Source organism: Cupressus sempervirens, chromosome 1, assembly GCF_028749045.1.
Source record: "Cupressus sempervirens isolate cs-2001-9-10 chromosome 1, ASM2874904v1, whole genome shotgun sequence".
Taxonomy (NCBI): Eukaryota; Viridiplantae; Streptophyta; class Pinopsida; order Cupressales; family Cupressaceae; genus Cupressus; species Cupressus sempervirens.
Window position 1 is genome coordinate 6586881 of NC_143118.1, and position 26133 is coordinate 6613013.

Sequence of the window (26133 nt, forward strand, 5' to 3'; positions counted from 1 at the left end):
TCATTGATGTGGTCTCTTTGTTACCTAGGAGCTCTGTTACTTTTGATACTAGTTGTATTTTCAATTTCAAATTGGACTTTGGCCATGCATGACATTTTACTTTGGTTAATTACTATAATTTGATAAACTTTTGTACCATTATGTTTAGTTTTTGGATGGTTGTTTTTGTTAATCGTTGGATGCTTGATACCCTTTTATAAGCTGGTTTTTGATAGAGGTAGAATGTTCTATGGAGTTTTCAACTCTCACTTAGATGTTATCGATTCTTAATGTGCATATGATGTGCTCTATGTACTAGGGGTCAACACCCCCTTGTTGCTTCTTTTATCAAAAGTATTTTCACAATATGTTAAATTATTTTCAAACTCCTCATCTGACCTGTGAAAATAATTGAAAATAATTTAGAGCATCTTTAATTTGAGGATCAATAGAAAGATATGATATATTTTAAAAATATGCTCAAAATTGTTTAGTCTTGTTTTTTAACATATTTTGACTACTTGATTGTTAAGTCTTTAAAATCTTGTGATGGTTGCAAGTATTTATAGCGTGTGACTCATTTCATATTAAAGTATCTAAAATGACCAATATGAAAGAGTTGAGATTAAAGTGCCAAAATATGAGAAATAAAAATAAAAATTTGGTTATATTCAAAATATGTTTATAATTGTTTATTCTTGTTTTTTTGCATCTTCTCTACATCTTTTGACTACTTGATCATGTAGAAATTTTATAATGGTTGCACGTATGTATTATATGAGACATAACCTACCTAAAACTAAAGCATCTAAAATGATTAATGTGAAAGAGTTTAGATTGAAGCATTTAAAATTGAGAAATTATAAAATGATTTGGATATATTTAAAATATGCTCACAATTACTTATATTTTTTCCATCTTTTCACTACTTGATTGGTGAACCTTATAGAAATGTTGTGATGCTCCCACATGTTTATAGTGGAAATGATTAGTTAATGATTCAATATTCATTAGAGGATGTTGCATCAATGTAGACATTAAGATACTTTCTCTCACACTTTTACAAAATATTATAGTTTTGTTTTAATATCTTATTCACTATTACAAATTGAATATATTTATGTCGCAATCAACATTGGAATTATTATATGCTTATACATATATGTCATGACTATTATAAAATTATAATATCAGTTCAAAAAAAAGTTTACAAATGATCATCTTTAAAATTGTTTTATAATGTGTTTTATAGGAGACATAATCTATCTAAAACTAAAGCATCTAAAATTGAGGAATTATAAAATGATTTGAAAATATTTAAAATAAGCTCACAATTACTTAGTCCTATTTTTTCCATCTTCTCACTACTTGATTGGTGAAACTTATAGAAATTTGTGATGCTCGCACATGTTTATAGTAGAAATGACTAGTTCATGATTAAATATTCATTAATAGATGTTGCATCAATGTAGACATTAACATGCTTTCTCTCATAATTTTACAAAAATATTTTAATTTCATTTTAAAATCTTATTCACTATTAAAAATTGAATATATTTGTGTCACATGAAATTATTATATGCATATACATATTTGTGACAAGTACTATAAATATAATTTAAGAAATGTTCACAAATAATCATTGTTAAAATTGTTTTGTACATGTAATATCATATTTGTGAAGTTGCAACAATTCAAATTTTTTCATATGTGTTATTATTAATAATTAATACATATAATGAAATATTAAATGGAGCTTTAAAAAACCAATCACCCCACTTAGTATGATATCATATTGAAATGGATCGTTTATATTTGAAAACAAGTGAGCCCTTATCAAAAAAACCATTGACTACTCCCACTATTTGAAATTTAATAGACATTAATTACACCTTAATCATTTTAAAAGGGTCTCAAATTCTCTCTGACCATGACAGTAATTGGGGATGGTCCCACATCAGAACCCTCGCAGCAAACGACAACTTACACATGCGGAGATGACGTTAACTTACTTAAAACTCCATAATGGCCGCGCACTGCACAAATCCACCAAATCTTTGCGGCCTCGCAATTGCAATCCATTTCCCATGTCGCGTCTCAAACATATAACACCCTTTCTCGCCTCCGCTCACAAATATCTTATCACCACACGCCGTTACGCATGGCGAAACACTTAAATTCTCCGGCATGTTAACCACATGAGTCCATACGTTCTCCGTAGCATTATATCGCATCACTCCCTGAACAGAGAAAGAATAGAGCAGACCGCGGGCAGCGACGACGGAGGAGCGTGGGCACTCGTCGCGTTTCCACATATTTTCCACCACTTTCCAAACCCTCGTTTTTGGGTCGAACACCTCGGCGCTCCTCTCAAACCGCCACTGCGACTCCGTCTCAAAACCGCTTATGACAACCAGTTTCCCGTCACTGAAAACCGCCTCACACTCGTCGCGTCCTTTGCTCATCGCCGGCAAATCTTCCCATTGGTCTTTGTCGACGTTGAAAGCCTCAAAGGTGCGCAACGCCTTCTTATCATGGTCGTGCCCGCCGGCGACGTATATAATTCCGTCCGGCGAAACGCAGCAGCCGAAGAAGCACCGCAGAGTGGGGATTTCAGAGCCACGTGTCCAGCTGCCGGATAAGACGTCGAAAATGAAAACGGTGTTGATGGGCTGCCAGTTGAAGGGATGCCAGCCGCCGATGAGTATGAACTTCCCCTTAACGGAGACGCAGCGGCTGAAGAGCGGAACGGAGTCGCCCAATTCGGGAATGGACGGGATTCTCTGCCACTCGTTCTGAACGGGGTCGTAGACCGCGATCCCGTAAACGGGTGTAGTCTTCTGGGGTATTCTAGAAGGAAGGGATGACTTTTGCTGATTGAATGACTGGAGCATAAATATGCGCTGCTAGGCCGTTCCTGCGGCTTTTCTGTGCTCGTAAAAATGGGGGCTTTTGAGAAGAGACCTCCACCCTCTGCACACGCTTTTCAGATCATGGTGCGATCTGTATGTTAACCGCGCTAAGCAGTCCTCGCCAATTTCGTCGGGAAGATTGGGGAAAATCTCCATAGTTACTTGCTGATCAGAAGAAATAGAAGACACCGACCATAAATGATTCAGAATTGTGTGTCGCAAAAGCTAAACGATCATCTGTTTATATGGCAAAGAAGAGGACTTGGTTTTGGTTTAATCCAATTGTTCACGAGTCAAATTCGTGTGGAATCAGGCGAATTGACGCAAATCGTATTGTCCGGCATCAGATCGTGATTCGAAAAAAAACAATATTTTCTTGACGAGCAGCGGATCGTAATGCACGTCATCGTTGGAACTTAAGCATATTCTGAGTCATAAAAGCAATCGATCGGAAATGCCATTATTATTATTATTATTTATTATTATTAGGACTATCCATCATTCCCGCCGACCTTGTACCAATTCCAATTCTTGTTTTGTTTGGACCCGATTTCGGCAGAAGCATTACAATTTTTATTATATTATATTATATTATTTTCTTTATTTTATTCATTCCATACATAGAAACGTTCTGTGGGGAAAACAATAAATCCTTCTTAGAGAAGTTATAATGTTGCCCAAACTCCTCCTATAAAAGTCTTCCTCCAAAACAAATTGTACTGAATGAAGTTTAAAATATATTAATAATAATAATACGTCCATACAGGCATCCAATTTGATTTATGTGACCGTCGCATTAGTATAAGATCGACGATTTGTTTATTCGATGTCAAAATGTGAGAACGTTGTATGACAGCTTAACTTGATAATAGAGAAAGAGAGACGCACTTTCATAAATTACAAAGTTAAACCGACTAGAAAAGCGAGATGGACTAAAAAGAAAGCCGGCGCTTCGTCTTCCAAAAAAGTCATTGTTCTAGAAGATCGCTCACTGCCAAACGACTAGTATATAAATACAACTGTCGCTATTCGTTGAAATGACAGGAGCAAATCCTGGCCCACTTTAATCGACTTTCACTATTAATTAATAAAATTAATATCAATTACCACTTTCTTCGTATAGTCCTTTCGGCTTTCGAAACGCAATTGAGATAGAATTGACACTAATGGTTGAAGAGGGTACTGCTATTGCGACATATGAGAAATTAAAGGAGTAGGAATTTCGAGGAGGAGTCGATTGATCAGTTCACTCTCCCAACAATTTTCTATTAGGTGATAGTTTCTTTGGAGCATATTTGCGGCATAGCTTTTTTGGGTTCGTTATACAAATTTGTTATTTGTATTTGAGATGTTTTCATTATATATGGCAGTCAACCATTAGAGGTAGTAAATTAAAACAAATGTGAATTAGCATTTCTATTAAGTCTTGTTATATACAATTGTGTGTCATAATTACCTTGAGTGTATGGATTAGAGTGTGTTAGTTTTAGGATCATTGCTAATGTAATAGCACTATCTCTGATGTATGTATTTTTCAAAGGATATGATCTTTTACATTTATATTGAGAATGAGTCAAGAAGAGAAATGTCCCTGCTTATAATGTTATGTATTAAGTGAGGATAATGCTTAATTAAGAGTTACCTTGAGCTAGTAATAGGATATTTCTTGAAAGAATTTGGTTGCCCAAGAAAATGGTTAATGGGAAAATAGGAAATATGGTAGAGACAACATTTTGAAATCACCATTTTTTGATTCTTTTCTGTATTAATGGATTCCACGTTGTTCATCACTATTACCCAAAAAGTAGAACAATAGCTATAAACTTAAGTTACATAATGAAACACACGCACACGCACACGCACACGCATACACACACACACACACACACACACACACACACACACATATTGTCAAAATTCAATACACACTTCAAGCTTAAGATGCACAAAGCTAGTTGTAATTGGTACTAGTGCTATTCTCTGATTTATCAATTTTTTGGTATTGTACTTTATAATTTTGTCAAGTTATAATTAGGGTTTCAATTTTTCCTTTTCTCATATATGATTTTTTAGTACAACATAAATTCATTTACTGAAATTATTATTATATCTCAAGTATTATGATAAAACAGAATTTAAGATTGTAAAAATAGTAGAAATTTCAACACTTTCTTTATAAGTAGGATCCTTTGAAATGTAGTTCTAAAATCATTTTCCATAACTTAAAAGCTAATCAGAAATATCCCACGGATTGCAAAGAAAAAAGGAAAACTACAAATTTTATTATATTTTATTAAAATTTATGATTCAAATATTTGATCATTTGGTATGATGTGTTTTTTTTAATGGTACCCCTCTAATAAAATATCAAGTTTGATGGTTACTTATACCTTGATAATATATATAAAGATAAGTATAAACTATAATACACCTTGGAATTCATCAAAAATCAATGGTAATATGTTTGCAATAAGTTTGGATCAATTTAAAAAGGATATATAAGTTTCTAAAGATATTTCTTGTATAAATCAAAGGGATGGAGTTGGAAGTGAACAAAAGTCTCTTAGAATTTTAGTGGTAGTTACGGAATTTTTTTGTCAATGAATTCCATTGATTATATTGTGCTCAATCATTGATTACATTATGCAAAAAGTGCATGATTTATACAATACTAAACAATTATTTAAAAGAGAAAATTATAGTGAGGATTGTTGATTCTTGAAGCTCCAAATATTTAACCTCAACTTCTCCACTTCATTCACACGAATCAAACTGAAATTAAGGGGAAAAATGTTCCTATATTATGGTGGATTATTGGAGTTGACTAAAATAAAATTAGAGCTATATTTAGAGTTAAATAACACCAACATCTCCCTCCCACTAGCTCCAACTAAGAAGAGCTAAGAAATTTAATGAAATGAATGAGGATAGAGGGAAAACCCAATGGGAATAAAGCCCCCCCTCAAAATATACTGCAATAGAGATGCAAAAGAGAATATTTTGTGACAAGAAAAGTGTGGACATCTATCAAATGATAATCACATAGTGTTGAATGAAGAGACTTCTCCAAACCAAAATAAAGATCAAAATCAATCTGCATGAGTTTCCCCAATGGCACTACTTGAATAATGAGTGGATGGAAAATAAAGGAAATGTATTTGTCAATCAAAGATATAGAAAATAAAAATCTTCATAGGCAACCCCAAACAATGAATAGATGGTCAAAAAAGGTAAAACATTTATCAGTCAAGGATGCAGATGACACACAAATCTACATGAGTGACCCCAATAACAATACTCAATCATGTAGGTGTTGTAAGGAAGCAAAGGTGTGAGGAATCACTTCCTACACTAATCTTTGAGAGGACGATTATGCAAATTCAACTAACTATTGCAGAGATCTCAAGAAATGCATAATGACATAATCAAAATAACATTGAACATATAACACAATGATTACCATGGGGAAACCCTTCCAAGAAAAAAACCCCACCCTCCAAAACCTGCACAATGTATTATCAAACCAAGATGATTACAATACACTTGCAATGCAAGTTCTTACAAGAGCACATCACCACAACTCAATCTCAAAGAGACTCCTTCTAGAACCAGTCTTGCAAATTGAACTCAATTACTCAAGCACCTCCCCAAGCTCTCCTTTTATAGTGATTTTACAACCTGGAAACCACCTGTTGTTTTACAAAACCATGGGAAAAACTACCATGCCACATGTTACCCATTTTTGACATTTACATTTCCAAGATGGAAAAAATAACTAGGTTAGAATAGTAATCCCATCCATAATTTTTTCTCTTAGTTTAGACCCCCATAAAAGTCATAAAACAAGCTAACTATGCTCTAAAAATGACCCTTCTATATTCTACTATGGATAGGGCACCTTTTGGTATCTTATACACTTTTTTCCAAGATATAAACAAGTGGAAAACTTCCACAAACAAAATTCTAGAATTTTTTAGAAAAAGATTGCAAGGTTGAGACACATGTTCTCAACATTCTCCCACTTGTCGAACACTTTGCAAGAGTTTAGGGATCCAAAATATCATGGAATTAATTTCTAGGGGCCAAGAGGCCCATAGACTTTGAACACCATCTAAACTTCTTAGTGCTAGTACGGACTTAGTTAATGCATTAGCAACATTCACCAAAGCCTCTACCTTCTCCAACTTCACCTTGCCATCCTCAACCATATCTCTCACAAAATTATATTATACGTCAATGTGCTTGGTCCTGGCATGAAAAGTCGAGTTCTTGCGCTAGGTAGATTGCACTCTAACTATCACTATAAATTGTCACTACACCCTATTTGAACTCTATATCTAAACATAATCTCTTTAGCCAAATGGCTTCCTTGCAAGCATGAGTAGCTGCTATATACTCTGCCTTAGTAGTGGACAAAGTGACCATAGCTTGTCACTTGTTCATCCAACTGATTGCACCACCCAAATAATGTAAACACATATGCATTGGTGGATCTTCTACTATGAACATCACTGACCTAGTCAGAATCCACATAGCCTTGAATATCTAAGGAATGCTCGTTTCCTATTCCATGAAAACACATCAAATACTCCAAGGTACCCCACAAGTATTTGAAAACTCTTTTTATTGCATCCCAATGTGCTCTTCCTAGATTAGACATATAATGGGAAAGTACTCCCACTACGTGGGCAATGTTTGGTCTTGTACAAACCATAGCATACAATAAACTTCCAACAACACTTAGATATGGTACTTGACACATCTCTTCCATTTCCAATGGGGATGTGGGACACTATGAACTAGAAATATTTGTTCCCATTATAACAAGAACACTCAATGGTCTTGAATCTAGCATATTGAACCTTTTCAGAATAGTACACTCTGGCCTAGCCAAAGCTTTCTATTCTGTCTATCTCTTATAATCTCCATTCCTAGAATGTACCTTACTGTACCAAGATCTTTCATTTCAAACTTTGCTGAGAGTTGAGATTTTAATTCTACAATTAGACCTTTTCCTTTGCCAATAAAAAATATGTCATCAACATACAAGGCGATAACTAGGAAACCATCACCATTAGATTTGAAACAATACAGTGATCAGATTTAGATCACACAAATCCCAAACTCAACGCATATGTATCAAAATTCTGGTACCACATCCTAGGGCTCTGTTTTAAACCATACAAGTGTTTCTTCAATTTATAGACCAAATGACTTTTACCTTTTACCACATAGTGCTCTGGCTGTGACATGTAAATTTCTTCCTCTAAATCGCCATGAAGGAAAGTTGTTTTCACATCCATTTACTTGATCTCTAGATCACAAGCTGTTGTCGTAGAAAGCAAAAATCTAATGGATGTCATTTTGGCTACTAAAGGAAAAACTCACCATAATCTACTCCCTCAACCTAAGAGTACCATTTTGTAACCAAATGCGCTTTATACTTCTCAATGCTTCTATCTAAACCCATCTTGCTTTTGAATACCCATTTACAACTAGCAAGCTTTCGTCCTTCAGGAAATGGTACAAGGTCCCATGTTTGATTCCTCTTAAGAGGTATCATTTCTTCATCCACAGCTATTTTCTAGAACTCTGAAACATTCATACCAAGAGCCTCTTGTACAGATCTTGGTTCATCAATATTAGCATTCAATGCAAATATACATATCCAATCATTAGGAGAATACCCATATCTTTAAGATGTTTCCTTTGTCTAGTAGATCTTCGAACAAGATCTGGTTTAGGTTTAGCTTTAGGTACCTCTTCTTCCTTTGATGATTCAAAACTTGTAGAGATCTCTTTAATTTCTTGTCTTTCTAAAGGCTTTGATTCAACTTTCTCTGGTTTAGTAGGTAGTTGAATCACATCTTTCTTTTCTTCTATTTTTTTTGGCTGCACTGTAATAGAAGAAGGCTTAGTTTCTCTAGAATTAACACTCCTTGAATAAAATACCTTTTGTGCAATAGGATCCTGAAGCTTGTATCCTTTCACACTATAACTATATCCGATGAAGATACATTTGACAAATTTTTTGTCCAATTTTGTCTGCTTCTCCTTTGACACATGAGCATATGTCTCACAACCAAAAACTCTGAGTTGCTTAAGTGAAAGCTTGTGGCCCGACCATGCTTCCATTGGTGTCTTATCAACAAGAGATGATGTAGGAGACTTGCTTAACAAGTTGTAGGCAGTGGCTACAACTTCAGCCTAGAAATTTTGTTCTAGTCCAACACCACTTGACATACTCCTAGCCTTCTCCATCAAGGTCTCATTCATTCTTTCTGCAACTCCATTCTATTGTGGAGAATATGGAGTTGTCATCTCTTTTTTTAATACCACAATATTTACAAAATGTGTCAAAATCATTAGAGCAAAATTCACCACCATTATCAGTTCTCAAAAATTTTATTCTATTTCCAGTTTGCAACTCAACCATTGCTTTAAATTCTTTGAAATGACTAAAAACTTCAACTTTACTCCTAAGGAAATAAACCCATGTTCTATTGAAATCATCAATGAAAGAAACATAATAAATTGATCTACCAATAGATAGAACACAACTAGACCAAATACATCTGAATGGATTAGATCCAAAATACATGAGAACTTATGAGAACTTGAGTATTTAACTGAACATGATTTTGTTTACCATAGATGCAATGCTCACAAAAATCAAACTCAAGATTGCAGTCATTCAACCCATCAACAAGGTTCTTATTTTTCAATGTTCATAGACCCTTCTCACCTATGTGGCCGAGTCTTTGGTGCCATAACATGGTCTTCTCTATAGGAAACTTTGATTCAATAGACAGAGCACCCTTGGGTACCCAAAAACTATGACCATCTCTTGAAAGAGAAACCCTCTCCTTTCTCAACTAAGTAGTCTTTTTCACAATCTTATCAAAAGAACTATTGCACTCAACTGTGCATGCATCAAGCTAGTACAAGGTACCCAATATACTTCCTCTTTTTATTACCATAACACCTCTCACCGTTTTCACACCTGCTTCAGAAAACTGTACATGCACACTCACATCTATTAGCTTACTAATAGATAAAAGATTCCTTGCTAGTCCCAGGATATGCAAGACACCATCAAATCTTCTAATTTTTCCATTAGAAAAATTCACACAAATACTTCCACAACCAACAATATCAAGAAGTAAGTTATCACCCAAATACACTTTACCACCATCAAATTTTTCATACTAACTAAACCAATTTCTATCAGGAGTCATGTGAAAAGATGCACCTGAGTCTAACCAGGTATTGTCACCTGCACAAGTGGCCAAAGCTATGCTGAAAGAATCTCCATCTTCCTTCTCAGACTCAGAATCAGAATCTTGCTTCTTCTTTTTCTTCTCTTCTTTGCAGTCCTTTCAAAAATGTCTAGGTTTGCCACAATTCTAGTAGATTGCCTTGGACTTACCAAGAGATTTTTATCTCCCCTTATTCTTGGACTTAGAATGGCTATGCTACTTTTCATTCTTGCCTCTTTCTTTTAGTCTTCATTGAACACTCAAAGTCTCTTTTGCATTCAAAGAGACCTTCCTTCTCATCTCCTCAAAAAGTAGAGAACCAATAACACCCTCCATCTTCAAGACAACTAAACTGATCCCTATGGCCATAACAAGGTTGTCCCATGAGTTTGGCAGAAAACGTATCAAGATTTGGCACATTTCTTCTTCATCCATTGGCACCTTGACAGAGGTCAATTGAGTCATCAACATATCAAAACTTTCAAGATGCTTAGAAATATGTCCACCTTCCATTCTCAAGGAATACTTCTTCCTCAAGAAAATCTTGTTCATAAGTGATTTCACTTGTTTGCAGTAGGTTCTTCATAGACATTAATTAGAATTGAGTCTGCAAGACACAATCTGATGAGACCTTTAGCTTTTTAGTCTGTCACATCATACTGTGTGGTTAAAGTTGGATCTATGGGTCTCAACTTCTTCTCATCAATTGCATCCCATAGATCTTGATCATTCAATAGATTTTCCATCTTTAGCTTCCACATCTCAAAGTTTGTGTTAGAAAGCTTTTCAATAGTAATTATCCTCAACTTGCTTTCCATATTTGCGATCTTGCAACACATAAATGAAATACTCTGCACAAGCTCCCACTTAAACTTTGATTAGCTCAAAAAACCCTGTACCCAACAAATAGAATCAAAACTGACCAAGCTTTGATACCACTTGTAAGGAAGCAAAGGTGCACAAAATTGCTTCCTATACTAATTTTTGAGAGGATGATTATGCAAGTTCAACTAACTATTGCAGAGATCTCAAGAAATGCATAATAACATAATCAAAATAACAATGAATGCATAATACAATGATTACCATGGGGAAACTCTTATGAAAGAAAAACCCCACCCTCCAAAACCTGCACAATGTATTATCAAACTAAGATTATTACAATACAACTGTAATGCAAGTTCTTATAGGAGTGCATCACCACAACTCAAAATTGGAGAGACTCCTAGCACCAGTCTTGCAAAATGAACTCAATTACTCAAATACCTCCCCAAGCCCTCCTTTTATAGTGATTTTACAACTTGGAAACCACTTGTGGTTTTACAAAACCAAGGGCAAAACTACCATGCCACATGTTACCCATTTTTGACATTTACATTTCGAAGATGGAAAAAATAACTAGGTTAAAATGGTAATCTTGTCCATAATGTTGTCTCTTAGTTTAGATCCTCATAAAAGTCATAAAACAAGCTAACTATGCTCTAAAAATGGCACTTCTATATTCTACTATGGACAAGGCACCTTTTGGTATTTTATACACTCTTTTCCAAGATATAAACAAGTGGAAAACTTCCACAAACAAATTCTAGAATTTTTTAGAAAAAGATTGCAAGTTTGAGACACATGTTCTCAACAAATGCCAATTATTTATAAATATGATCAACTATAGAGTTAAAGAAGCATTTTTGTAAAGAGGCATGACAGATCCATAAAAAAAGGTCTATTACTAGAGAGAAAAAAGAAGGCAAGAAAAATGTGAAGAGAGCATGATCTTTCCATGATGCAAAATTTGGTTCAACCTCTATTTTCAAGACATTTTGATCCAAGTATCCATTGGCGAGCCTAAGAAAAATCCATGGCTCCCATTTGAAATAATCATATGACATAAGAAGAGAACAGATTGAAAAACCCATTATTTCAAGCTTTGATTTTTTTACTTGGAAAACAAAAATCTCTTCCTAGCTGCCTTAGCTCTAATGCCATGTGAAAGTTTCTATAGTTGTTAGCTACAACACAACTAGATCTAGCTGAAAGAAAAAGAAGTAAAACTTGTAAAATAGATCAAGAAAAATAAAATTTCTAAAAAATGAAAATAGAATGAACAATTGATTACATTGTGCTCAATCATTGATTACCTTATGCATAAAGTGCATAATTTTTACAATATTAAACCACCATTTAAAAGAGAAAATCATGGTGAATATTATTCATTAATGAAGCTCCAAATATCTAACATCAATTTCTCCACTCCATTTACACAGATCAAATTTCAATAAAGGCAAACAAACAATCCTAAATTAGGGCTGATAATTGGAGTTGATTGAAATAAAATAAACCTAGAGTGTAAGTGGAATTATATATCACCAACATAAGAGGCTAAGGAAAAATCCAAAACAAGTTTCTATCATAGAGGGAGGAAATCTCTAGCCATGATACCTAGGGATGTCACAACTATTGAAGGGTTGTTAAGGGGAAGTACACTTCCTCTATTCTTTTTATCAATTTATCTCAGATTTAAGAAAACAAAGTTTCTCTCACAATTACATAGATGATGATAAATTCATGGAGACACACATATATAGAAATAGACTAAAGTTCATTTTTTAGTTAAAAATAGTTAATGAGATTATGTACATGCACTTAAATCTCTCTTAAGTGAAACTACTTGAAGATAACATGTTTGGAGATCATAGTCTATTTAGTGAATTTCATAGGAAGCTACACGGAAGGTCAAGTCTCATCTACACAATATAAGCTACATAGAATTTGGTGATGATTTAAAACTAGGAAAGAGGTGTATTTACATAATATCATCTTAATTATGGTGAAAATTACATTATATGATAGCTCTCTTTGAAGGAACTATGTCAACCAACTTTATGTGCTTTGCCTGTGATTCCATTTTTTTAATACACATCTACTTCAACATTTTGAACTATAATATTTGACAAGAGACACCTTTCATGGATGTCTATGGGCACACAAGTGTTAGCATGAATGATGATGGTTTTCCTTTGTGGGGTATCCTAAGCATTGGTGAGCATGTGGTTGTATTGATATGTTGCATTCATGACTATCTTTTTCATTGATGACAACATAGCAATAAGTTTGTGAAGACTAGCAAAGTAGCAAATAGAGATCAAGGTTATATAGGCTGAGTTTTGGTTGTTAGGTGATGTGCAGCTAAGGACATTTTCCTCACCGTGTCCTAATGTTGAGGTTCAATGCGTGTAAAATAATTCAAAGATGTACAAAAGATATGCCTAATTAATAGAAAGTAGTACAGAGACAGAGCACCTGAGAATTGGTTTATGGTGATTGCATTATATCTTCTAATAGAGATACAATCTAGAGATGCATAGTTAGACAGTGACAAAAGATAGTCTGATGGTGACATCAACAAGTGCACAAGCCCTAGTATTACATATGTGAAAAGTTGTATAGACTGTGAGCTAATAGTGCTATTATAATTGTGAATTAATTAATTATCTTATTATAATTAATTAGGAAAGCCTCAAGGCTAACTCATGGAATTATTTTGAAGATAAAGTATAAAGGAAAGATGTTTTCCTTGTTTGTTATGTGTGTTCAATGTGACATAATTAAGGAAGTGTGAAAAGGAGCAAAGTGTTTAGTGAATGCGAGTAAGCTATCCAAAGGATTATTGGATGCAAGGTTTGTGATCTAGTTACAAGATCAAAAGGAATAAAAGTTTGGTTGAGAGGAAAGAAAAATAAGAAGTAGCAGTACAATTCATTCTGCAAGCAATAATATAGTGATTATTTGGACAGTGGGTTCATTGGTCTTGCCCTTGAAGTTGTTTGGGCAGCGTGTCTATTGGAAATATGATTGAAAAAGATCACTACCAAAGAGGGAGATTGTTGCAAAGAAAGAAGATGGTTGATAAAGAATGCTTTCAATCATTGTTTTTTAACTGATGTCAAACTTGCTATTTGCTGGAATGACAATTGCTTATAAGATCCAAGTACTAGGACTTAGTTGATTGATGAAGAGGATTTAATCAACAAGATGTAACAAAAGCACCTAAGGGAAAGGTTGAGTTATGGTTTTGTAATGAAGTACAAGGATCAGTTAAGACATTGGTGAAATGATGTATTGACAATATACTTAAAAATATAGAGGTTGGTCACACTTAGAAATTCTGGAAGAATAAGTTGTAACAAGGTTGCCTATAAAGCTTGACTAAGTACATTCATGGGTGTCAAGCAAGCTAGTTCATGCCAAGAAAATTTTTAGTTAGTGCCAAGCAAATGCAAAATCTAGTGTGTACCGAGTGATACAGAAGGAACCAAGCAAAATAATAGGTGTCGAGCATCAAAAAAATTAGTTGGTGCTAAGTGAATCCATAGTAGGTGTCGAGCATTAGTAAAATGTAGCTGGTGCCAAGTAACATAGTATGTGCCAAGCACCATAATTTCAATAGTGTCAAGCTGCTGCACTATTTGAAAAGTCAAAGATTTGCTAGATCTGAGTTGAGAAGTTTGTTACCTTGAATTTTGTGAACCAGATGGAGGATAAGGATGATGAGCTGGAGGCATAGAATTTTAGGTAAACCATTTTTGAGTGAATTCAGGAGGATTATTCATGATGTTTCTAGAAGGAAAGAGGATTAAGGGTAAATTCATTGAATCTTACCTAATCCATACGATCTAAAAGAAAGAGTGGGGAGATTCAAGCAGAAAAACTTTCTAGACTTCTATTTAAGGAGTCACAGGCCAAGAAGCAAGAGTTGGTGGGGTGCTAATTTGATGTAGGATCTTATAAGATTATGACATAATCCTAACAATCAAATGCATTTTCTCAATCCATGTAGTAAATGTGTGGTTATGTTTCTTAATATGTTGAAGTTACAGAGAAGAAGAATTAAGGATTGATACAAAGGAATCGTAACCAATTACATAAAGCTAAATTAATGCTTTTACCAAAGCAAATTAATGTAGTAAGAACAACACATAAAAAGATAATAGAAAGTAAAATGAGAGATAAGAGGCAAACACAATTTGATCTCAGAGTTTTCCCTATCAGGAGTATGTCTCTAGGTCCAGCTCCAACTGGTGGACTGATCCAATTAACTCCAAAAAAAATCAATTACAATGTGTTCAAAATCAACCCCTTGTAGAACATCAGTATTACACTACAAAAATGTTCGGGACTAAAAACATGTCCTCCAGAATTTCCTCTCCTCCTCAACAATATTCATCCTTCTACAGAATAATTCCTCACCAAATTCTCTATGTTCAAAATGAACCTAGCCCCCTCTTTTTATACATAAAATTTGCCTAAACTAGGCCAAAACCAAAAATTACAAAAATAGGGTTTAAAACAAAATATATTTCGTATTTAACCCCTAAGTCAATTAACAAATTTGGCTTTACATTGATTTGGGGTTAAAACATTTAACAAAATAACAAGAAAACCCTATTTTAAAAGGGAGCATGCATTTGGTTACAACTTAAATTAAACATTTTCCCTATACATATAAAATTTATTTCATGGTGCAATGGCCACATAACATTTTACCCAATGGCCAGGTTGGGGTTTAAACCCCTGTCGACGATCATTTAAAACAGAATTTGTGAAATGTTAAAATTTAAGTAGAAAATTTGTTACATGGAGGTTAATAACTGTGTGTGGCCTAATAGTCACCTAGTCTTTTAGGTGGCTAATGGTCAGGGGTTCAACCCCTTCCAACCACCTAGCCTTTCTACCAACTTCTCCATCGATGAATGCACAACTTCTATGTGGACCTTTGTGATTAGGCCACGTCAAATTCTGAGGTGCCATGTGGGCTTCCTTGCCATACACGTGGCACCATTTTTTCCCTTCCAAGTGCCACATGTCAACTCCTAATTGGCTGGTTGATACCTTGATGATGTCATCATATGGACATGCTGATATCATTAACCCTCTTTGGTCAACTAAACTTTAACTAAGCATATCTTTTGCGTACGAGCTCCAATTTTGATGAAACAAACATCATTAGAAAGCTCTTGACGAGACCTTCATTTTTGGAGAGTTCAAAAATTTTCCTTTTTGATGTCCTTTGACCAAGGTTTGACCAACCTTTGATTGGCCATATCTCAACCATATAGACTCCTTTTTCACCCATTCGAGTTGCGTTGGATTCAAAATTTTGAGGACTTCAATCTGGTATTGGTTATTGGAGTTTTGGAGATACTTCAAAATTTAGTGAAAATATCCTCCAAATCAAGCCTTCCCATTGAAAAGAAGCTTTCGGATCTCTGAAAGTTTATTTTTACATAGAATGCAAATGAAGGCATGTTCGCCTCACTTGTCCACTATCATCTATACAAACCGCTGGAATTCTGAATATCTAAACCATCAAACACATTATGAAGAATGACATGACATTGTTAATACAACTAACCATACATCCACTAGTTTCCACTATTTCATTTATCACCCACATAGTACCAACTAGTAGAAATAGAAGTAACAAAACTGAAACAACTGATGAAATGGAAAAATTATCAACTTTCTAGATTCCCTGCATAGTAACACCATTAGAAAATGAATTGTTCAAATCCTCTTTTACATTGACTAGATGAAGACTTGATTCTACTTCCACATGATCCTCACTAGCTGCTGCAGATATGAGAGTCAATTTATTGCTTGCATTAACAATCATTTTCAAATGTCCTATGTTTACAATCGATCTTGCATTTTTCATGTGATGAGCTCTTATAATATATTCAATTCCATCTTTAAACAAATGATATGTGTTATGTTCCCTATAGAAGATAGCTTTCCTATCATATAAATATGGGCTACCCAAAACAATCCCACAAATATCAAGAGGAACCACATCAAACTCAACCTCATCTACAAACTTAGATGTTATTGAAAATCTTAACTTACATTTCTTAGTAACTCGCAATTTTTTATCATTGTACACCCACCCTAATGGATAAGGTCTCCTACGTGGCATAGTTTCCAATCCCAACTGTTTATCAATTTCCTCTAAAATCAGATTAACTTGGGAACCACTATCTATCAATGTGTCAATTTTAGTGTTCTTTGAAATCACCCTTATATGAAAAAGTTCACACCTTTTACTATCTTCAGGAGCAACATGACTTTTAGAAGTAGAAGCACATGAAACATTAGTGGTAGAATCAACATAAGCTTTACCTTTCAAACCCACAGCCGATATTGTTGCTTCATCACCAAAATCTAATCCAAGATCCTGAACAAAAATCATAGAATTTTTCTTACCCTTACAATCCTTAAACCACTTTGGTTTCAATTCTGGATGCAATTTCCAACACTTTTCTTCTGCGTGCCCTTTCTTCTGACAATGTGAACAAGTAGGCTTGTTGCCTTCCTCTTTCTTCACCATGGCTACTTTCTTGCCCTTCTTGTGTCCTTTAGGTGGAAAAAATTCCTTCTTTGAACTGAAACTTATGTTTTCTCCACCTGCATCAATATGAGTTGCTTGAACACATACTTCATCAAAATTAGAAGGACTAAACATCAATATTATATTCTTCAAATACAAATGCATTCCACCTATATACTTTAATAAAGTATCTTGCATGTAAAGAGGAATTCCAAAAGTTAAAGTCTTCTTCCTAAACACCTGTGTCCCTTTACCTTGCCTGAGATTTTGCCAATTTATAATGGCTTGTTGCAAATAACCCAAAGGATAAAATTGTTTCTTCAAAGCAGAAGTAAATTCATACCAAGTTGAAATGATTTTATTGTGTGTAGCAAGATCATCCTAGATCTTCGTCTCCCACTAGACTAATGTAGTGCCTCCCATCCTGAGAGTAGCTAGCTAGATTTTGGAAGAATCATCCAAAATATTTTGAACCCTGCAATACACTTCAATTTTCTTAAGCCAATTATCCAATTTTTCAGCATCCAACTCACCATTATATACAGGCAAATGAAAATTCACATCAAGTTTTAACAAGGGTGTCTTCACAAAATGTTTCTTTTTAGAAGAAGTAGATAGAGAAGAAGAAGACAATGAAGAAGATGAAGCAGATGGGGATGGAGGTTCAGGAGGGCCACTACCACCTCCTACTCCTTTGCCTTTGTTATATTTTGATGAAGATTTAGCTTCTTCCTTCTTCTTAGCCTTGTCTGCCTTTCTCAACTATTGTTCATGCCTCTCTTAAAGAAGAATGTCCACCAAAGCTTTCAACTCCACAAAAGCTCTCTGGAAGGCTTCTGCATCAAACTTGGAAAGATTTTTTTTAGATGAGATGAATCATGAAAAAGTTCTTCTTTTTCCAATTTCTAGATTGAACTCTTCAAGTTCACCTTCTCCTTGTTTTAATCTCAACTTGGTTAACATTCACCACCTGCAATTTATCTGCAAAACAAGCTTTAATACCAGGTGCCAATTTGCAAAGTTGGTGAAGTGTGTCAAGTTGAAGGCACTAAGAAGGAAGAACAGAGTATAGAGACTCTACTTCGATAAGTGGCCATATAAGAGATTGCACTGGTACATCGAGCATGAAGACTCAAGGAGACAAAGCTTGAAAGGAGGACAAGTTGTCAGAGCTACAGAGATTGAAAGCCAGGCAAGTCTAAGAGTTGAACTAAGATTTGATATTTGCAAGTTAAGTTGTGAGTTGTATCAAGTAAAAAGTCCTTGTTGTTACTCTCTAACAATTGTATCAATTAGGGTAAAATCATATGGACTTATGTTGGTTTAACAACCATTTTTAAATCCTTTAATAGGGTGGCATTCCAAGTGAATGTTCTAAAGTCCTCCAACCAGGCCCACTTCTAACAAGGTGGTTGAAATCCTTTAACCAGACCACATTTAACAGTTTGTTGTAGCCTTTAACAAGGCAGACCTTTCACAAGGCATCACTTCAAAAGAGTGAGAATTGAGTAGCATGTTACTGGTGGTTTTTCCTAAATTGGGTTTCCACGTAAATCACTATGTTATGTGTTGATTCTTCATGTGTTATTCTTGCATGCTGATTTTATAGTAACTTGCTAAGTAGGAAAGTTTAAAGCTTGGATGGATGAATAGTTTAATGGGCTCACTTTACTTGGTGAAAAAGTTTTGTTAGGACATTTGGACCTTGAATAACTGATTCACTCCCCCTCTTAGTTATTCTAAAGAATTTCTAACAATTGGTATCAGAGCTATCTGCTAATTTGGTTTAAAGGTACTAGAAGCAGGAAGATCAAGATGTCCAAGAGAGAAGTTCCCAAGCTCAATAGAGATAACTTCACTGCATGACAAAAGTTAATGAAGCTGCACCTTGGATCAATAAGTGACCATGCACAAACCTTAATTGAAGTAAAACATGTTGATCTAGCTGTAACCACTACAAAAGATATGAAGAAATAGAAGGAGCACAATCAGGCAATGCTAGAGATTGTCTCTACCCTCAACTATGTTGAATTTGATGACATCAATGGATGTGACTCTGCATTCAAGATGTGGAAAGCATTGACTAATATTTATGGAGGAGATCATAATGTCCAAAGAGAAAAAAGAGAAAGCCTCAAAGGAAAGTTTGATGACATGAAAATGGAGGAAGGTGAGAATGCTACTCAATATGCCTCTAGAATGAAAGTAGTGAGTGTAATAAGAAGTTTGGGTGGTCATTTAGACAATGAAAAAGTTAATAGAAAATTCTTAAGAACCTTGCTCCCCATCTATGCTATTAGAGTCTCAGCCATCTAAGAGTTAAGATGTATTCAAAACTTTGATAACTATAGACCTGAGAATATTTAATCTGCTTTCAAGGCCAAGCTATCAATAAAAGACATGGAGGAGGTGAAACCAAAGAAGAAGAAGAAAAGGGTAAAGTATGCATCCAGTGACAAAAACATAGATGAAGAAGATGTGGAACAATTGGAAGCATTGTTGGCCAAAAGATTTCACAGAGGCAAAGGTAAATTCAAAGGTAAGCTACCTATAATATCTTTTAATTGCAATGAAGTAGAAAGGTGTACACAGAAGAAGAACTATAGAGAAGGCAATAAGAACAAGAACAGAAGAGAAGATGATAGCAAAGATTACAAAGACAAAGGCAAAAAATGTTACATTGTGGAAGAAGAGGACTCTGATAAAAATGATGATGAGGTAGTCTATGTAGCCATGAAGGATGAGTCAGATGAAGATGGGGCAATAACACTGGTAACCTGTGTGAACAAGAATGACAAATGGATCATAGACAGTGGATGTTCACATCACATGATAGGAGGAAAAAGTAATTTTGTTACCTTTACTCAGTATGATGGAAATAGTGTTAGATTTGGAAATAATGCTCCATGTCTAATTAGAGGAAAAAGGTGTTGTTAAAATTACAGAGAAAATTTCATGTGATAATGCATACTATGTTGAAGAATTGAATTACAACCTACTGAGTGTGTCATAGTTAGTCACTATAGGTTGTAAAATAGAATTTGGAAACAAATCTACTAAAATCTATGGCACTGATGGAAATCTAATAGGAAAATGAGAATTAACTAGGAGAAATTTGTTTTACCTAGTTATGGAAGATGCATCTTGTTTTGTTGTTAAATTTGATGATGTGTGGCTATGGCATAAAAGGCTATGTCATGTCAACTTTGATAATCTTATTAGCATCAAAAAAATGAAGAAAGTTAGAGGTTTTCCTAAACTCAAGAAGCCCAAAAATATAATATGCAAACAATGTCAGCTAGGAAAGATGACCAAGTCAAATTTCAAAAGCAAAACTGACACTTCCAAAGAAGTAATAGAGTTAGTGCATACTGATTTATGTGGTCCAATAGAAGTGCAAAGCTACAAAGGAGACATATACATAATGTTGTTTGTAGATGACTACTCTAGGATGATGACTGTCATGTTCTTGAAGTAGAAATATGATGTATTTCAAATGTTTAATTTGTATTTGTCCAAGGTTGAGAAAGAAACGGGAAAGAGTCTGAAGTGCCTAAGATCAGACAGAGGAGGAGAGTTCACATCAAATTTTTTTGAGACTTTTTGCAATGAAAAAGGAATCAAAAGACAAACATCAGCACCAAGAACTCCACCTTAGAATGACATTGCAAAAAGAAGGAATAGATCAGTAATAGACTATGCCAGAACATTAATGATGGAGAAAATGTTGTTCTAAAGTACTATAGAGAAGCTGTGAGTATAGCTATTTACACCCTGAATCGAGTTCAAGTCAAGAAAGGTACAAATGCAACACCTTTTGAATTATGGTATGGTCACTCACCCAATGTAAAACATTTCAAAGTGTTTGATTTTAAATGCTATATTCTTAAAGATACTAGAAATGGAAAGTTTGATTCAAAGAGTGATGAAGGTATATTCTTTGGATACTCCACTAGAAGTAAAGCATATAAGTGTTTGAATACCAGCACTAACAAGATTGTGAAGAGTGCAAATGTAAATTTTGATGAGCATCTAGAAGCTTGGGTTGATGAAATCAAGAAACCAGAAGAGTATAGATTCTTTGTATATTTCTATGAAGGAATGAATGTTGAAGAAGAAGTTGCCAATGAAGTTGGGAATCAACAAAAAGTTTCAGTATCAGCCAAGTCACAGCCAGTGTATGTCGAGCTGCATTCAGATGCTGAGTTGCAAGATGAAGATAATGTACATTCTGATTCTGAAATTAGTACACATGAGAGAGATGATGAAATACTTGAAAGAGATGTGCATAGTGACTCTAAAGCTAAAAGATCAAATATGGAAAGAAGGATAGAACCAAAACTATCCAAGTATGTGAGAAGACATCACCCTGCAAAACAAATCATTGGTAATAAGTAAACTATACCAATGACAAGGAACAAACTAAGGAATGAATCATGTTTGCTGAGAAAGAATGAGCCGCTACAAGATAATACTTGGCATAAAGCTATGTAAGAAGAGATAGATCAGATAGAGAAAAACAAAACTTGGACTTTAGTTCCAAGATCAATTGATAAAATATGATTGGTACCAAATGGGTGTTTAGGAACAATCTAGGTGAGAATGGTGAGATCATAAAAAATAAGGCTAGACTAGTCTACAAAGGTTATGCACAAGAAGTACTAGACTATAGGGAAACAATTTCCCTATTGTAAGGATGGAAGGAGTACAAACTTTACTTGCACATGCTACTTAAAAAGGTTTCAAAGTCTACCAAATGGATGTAAAGTCTGCTTTTCTGAATGGCATACTAGAAGAGGAAGTTTATATAGAATAGCCAGAGGGATTTTTTGATGACAAGAAGGATATGGTTTCTAAAATACATAAAGCACTCTATGGTTTGAAGCAAGCACCTAGAGCATGGTATGAGAGACTTCACAAATATCTTGTGAAAATAGGATTTGAGAGAACAGATGACAACAACAATTTGTATATCAAGGTAGAAAAAGGAAAAGATATTTTGATATCTGAAATCTTTATTGATGATATAATATTTAGAGGTAAAGATGCCCTTTGCAAAGATTTTTCTGATCAAATGAAACATGAGTTTGAGATGTCAATGTTTGGAAAAATAAAATTCTTTGTTGGATTACATGTACATCAACTGAAGCATGGCATATTTGTGAGCCAATCAAAATATATCAAGGAGATACTCAAGACATTTGGCCCAGAAGATTCAAAACCAGTCAGATGCCAATGGTAACAGGACACAAGTTATCAAAGAATGATGAATCATCTGAAGTAAATCAAATAATGTACAGATCAATGATTGGAAAGTTGTAGTATGTTATGCATAATAGGCTAGACATTGCATTAGCTATTGGAATAGTGGCAAGATTTTCTACCAATCCAAGAGAAAATCACTTGATGGTAGTAAAAAGAATATTGAGGTACCTAAAGGAATAGATGACTTTGGCTTATATTATAAGAAGAGTGAAAATTTTGAATTGAAATCTTACACTGATGCAGATTAGTGAGGTAATATTGATGACAGAAAAAGCACCAGTGGAGGAGCACTTTTCTTAGGTAAAAGATTGGTTACTTGGATTTGCAAAAAGAATACCTCAAAGTCTACAACAAAAGTTGAGAATGTTGCTACTGCTATCAATTGCACCAATATTGTATGGATCAAACATCTGTTACAAGGTATGAAAGAAGAAATGATTGAACCTATGATACTCTATTGTGATAACACTAGTGCCATCAACATATCAAAGAATCCTGTGACGCATGCCAAAACAAAGCACATTGCGATCAAGTATCACTATGTAAGAGAATTGGTGGAAGACAAGCAAGTGAGGATGGAATATGTCAGTTCAAAGGAACAAATTGCTAACATCTTCACAAAAGCATTACCTAAAGATGCATTTAAGTATCTTAGAGGTAAGTTAGGGGTGATACCCCTATCAAGGTTCTTTGAGCAACAACAAAACTGCCCTACATCAAGTAAGTTGATTGTTGAAATATTATAAATTGATGCAGAGGATACTTACTCTAGGTTTTTGCCTAAAGTAATCAAAGTACTAAAATTCTAGACAAGTCACAAGTAAGGTGACAGAGGGAGAAAATTGGAGTTACTAAAAATGTTACACCTACATGATAAGATGTTGAAATAATATGTTTTTGGCATGGTTGTCAAAGAGAAAGAAATAGCAGAAATTGATCAAATCTACAGAATCGAAGGGAGAAGTAGCAAGTTTAAAGAGGGAGAATAATAGTAAACAAGAAGAAAGAAAATAATAGCTCAGAGGGAGAAAATAGAGCGGACAAGCATTAAACAGAGAGAGAGAGTACAACAAAAAAAAGAAGACAATGTATCAGAAAAGAAAAAGATGTGAAAACTGATGTAGCAATGGTAACACAATTACATTTTGGCATTTGAATTACTATTTAAACCTAGTTAGCATTTTGATAACTTGGTTGATCAGTTTGGTTTGTCATCAATGCAAAAGAGGTAGATTGTTGGAAATCTGATTGAAAAAGATCACTACCAAAGAGGGAGATTGTTGCAAAGAAGGAAGATGGTTGATAAAGAATGTTTTCAATCATTGTTTTTTCATTGATGTCAAACCTTTTATTTGCTAGAATCACAATTGATTATAAGATCCAAGTACTATCACTTAGTTGATTGATGAAGAGGATTTAATCAATAAGATGTAACAAAAGCACCTAAGGGAAAGGTTGAGTTACAATTTTATAATGAAGTACAAGGATTAGTTAAGACATTGGTAAAATGATGTATTGAAAATATACTTGAAGATATAGAGGTTGGCCTCACTTAGAAACTCTGGAAAAATAAGTTGTAACAAGGTTGTCTATAAAGCTTGACTAAGTTCATTAGTGGGTGTTGAGCAAGCTAGTTCATGCCAAGAAGATTTTCAGTTAGTGCCAAGCAAATGCAAAATCTAATGTGTGCCAAGTGATATAGAAGGAGCCGAGAAAAGTAATAGGTGTCGAGCATCAAAAAATTTAGTTGGTGCTGTGTGAATCCATAGTAGGTGTTGAGCATCAGTAAAATGTAGTTGTCACCAAGTAACATAGTATGTGCCAAACACTAGAATTCCAATAGTACCAAGCTACTACACTATTTGAAAAGTTAGAGATTTTCTAGATTTGAGTCGACAAGTTTGTTACCTTGAATTTTGTGAGCTAGATGGAGGGTAAGGATGATGATCTAGAGGTACAGAATTTTAGGTAAACCATTTTTGAGTGAATTCAAGAGGATTCTTCATGATGTTTCTAGAAGGAAACAAGATTAAGGGTAAATTCATTGAATCTTACCTAATCCATATGATCTAAAAGAAATAGCAGTAAGATTCAAGTGGAAAAGCTTTCTAGACTTCTATTTAAGGAATCACAGGCCAAGAAGCAAGAGTTGTTGGGTTGCCAAGTTGCAAAGTTGTTGAAGTGTGTCAAGGAGAAGGCATTTAGAAGGAAGAACAGAGCATAGAGACTCTAATTCAATAAGTGTCCATATAGGAGATTGCACTGGTACATCGAGCAATAAGACTCAAGGAGAAAAAGCTTGAAAGAAGGACAAGCTGTCAAAGCTACAGAGACTGAAAGCCAGGAAAGTTTGAGAGCTGAACTAAGATCTGAAATCTGCAAGTTTAGTTGTGAGTTGTATTAGGTCAAAATCCCTTGTTGTGGCTCTCTAACAATTGTATCAGTTAGGGTAAAATCCTATGTACTTAGGTTGGGTTAATAGCCATTTGTAAATCCTTTAACAGGGTAGCATTCCAAGTGAATGTTTTAAAGTCCTCTAACTAGGCCCACTTCTAACAAGGTGGCTGAAATCCTTTAACCAGGTCACATTTAATAGTGTGTTGTAGCCTTTAACAGCAAAAAAATTTCATAGGGCATCACTTGAAAAGAGTGAGAATTGAGTAGCATGTTATTGGTGGTTTTTCCCAAATTGGGTTTCCACATAAATCATTGTGTTATGTGTGGATTCTTCATGTGTTATTCTTGCATCTTGATTTTATAGTAACTTGCTAAGTAGGAAAGTTTAAAGCTTGGATGAATGAATAGTTTAATGGGCTTGATTTACTTGAAGAAAAAGTTTTATTAGGACATTTGGACCTTGAATAACTAATTCACCCCCCCTCTCAATTATTCTAAAGTATTTCTAACAGGTTCCATCTTCCTTTTATAACTCCTAATAGGGTTAGAATATCCTAATAGGGATTCAAAGTCTCCTAACAAAGACTAACATGTACTGAATATATTCATAGACTCTTAATAGGGTCCATCCTCTAACAAGGAACATTTATATTAGGACATCATCTTGTGGGTACCATCCCCACTAGGGTTTTCCCTCTGATCAAGGGTTTCCCTAGTTATCTGGTGTTATTGTGCATGAGTATCTTATTATGGTTTTTTATTATATTGCTCATATAGTTAAAATTTAATAAGGTCAATAATTGCGATAATAGTTTGACAACTGATTCACCCCTCCTAGGCAGTTATATTGGTGGACTATATATTCTAAAAATTGGTATCAAAGTATCAAGTCCTTTAAGAGAAAGCTTAATACTTTTAGGAGATCAAAGGTGAATATTTT

General features: G+C 34.5%; 1 protein-coding gene across 1 annotated transcript; it reads right to left on the reverse strand.

The window, feature by feature from the left end:
• Positions 1-1812: 1812 nt before the first annotated feature.
• LOC149575866 (F-box/kelch-repeat protein SKIP20-like) lies at positions 1813-3251 on the reverse strand. The gene has a single exon (XM_089815827.1). It carries the CDS (start codon positions 2871-2873, stop codon positions 1992-1994), a length of 882 nt encoding a protein of 293 aa, XP_089671953.1. The 5' UTR covers positions 2874-3251; the 3' UTR covers positions 1813-1991.
• Positions 3252-26133: the final 22882 nt, after the last annotated feature.

Bases quoted from the DNA above. Each gene is read 5' to 3' on its own strand.
- LOC149575866 (XM_089815827.1), bottom strand. From the start codon at position 2,873: ATGCTCCAGTCATTCAATCAGCAAAAGTCATCCCTTCCTTCTAGAATA.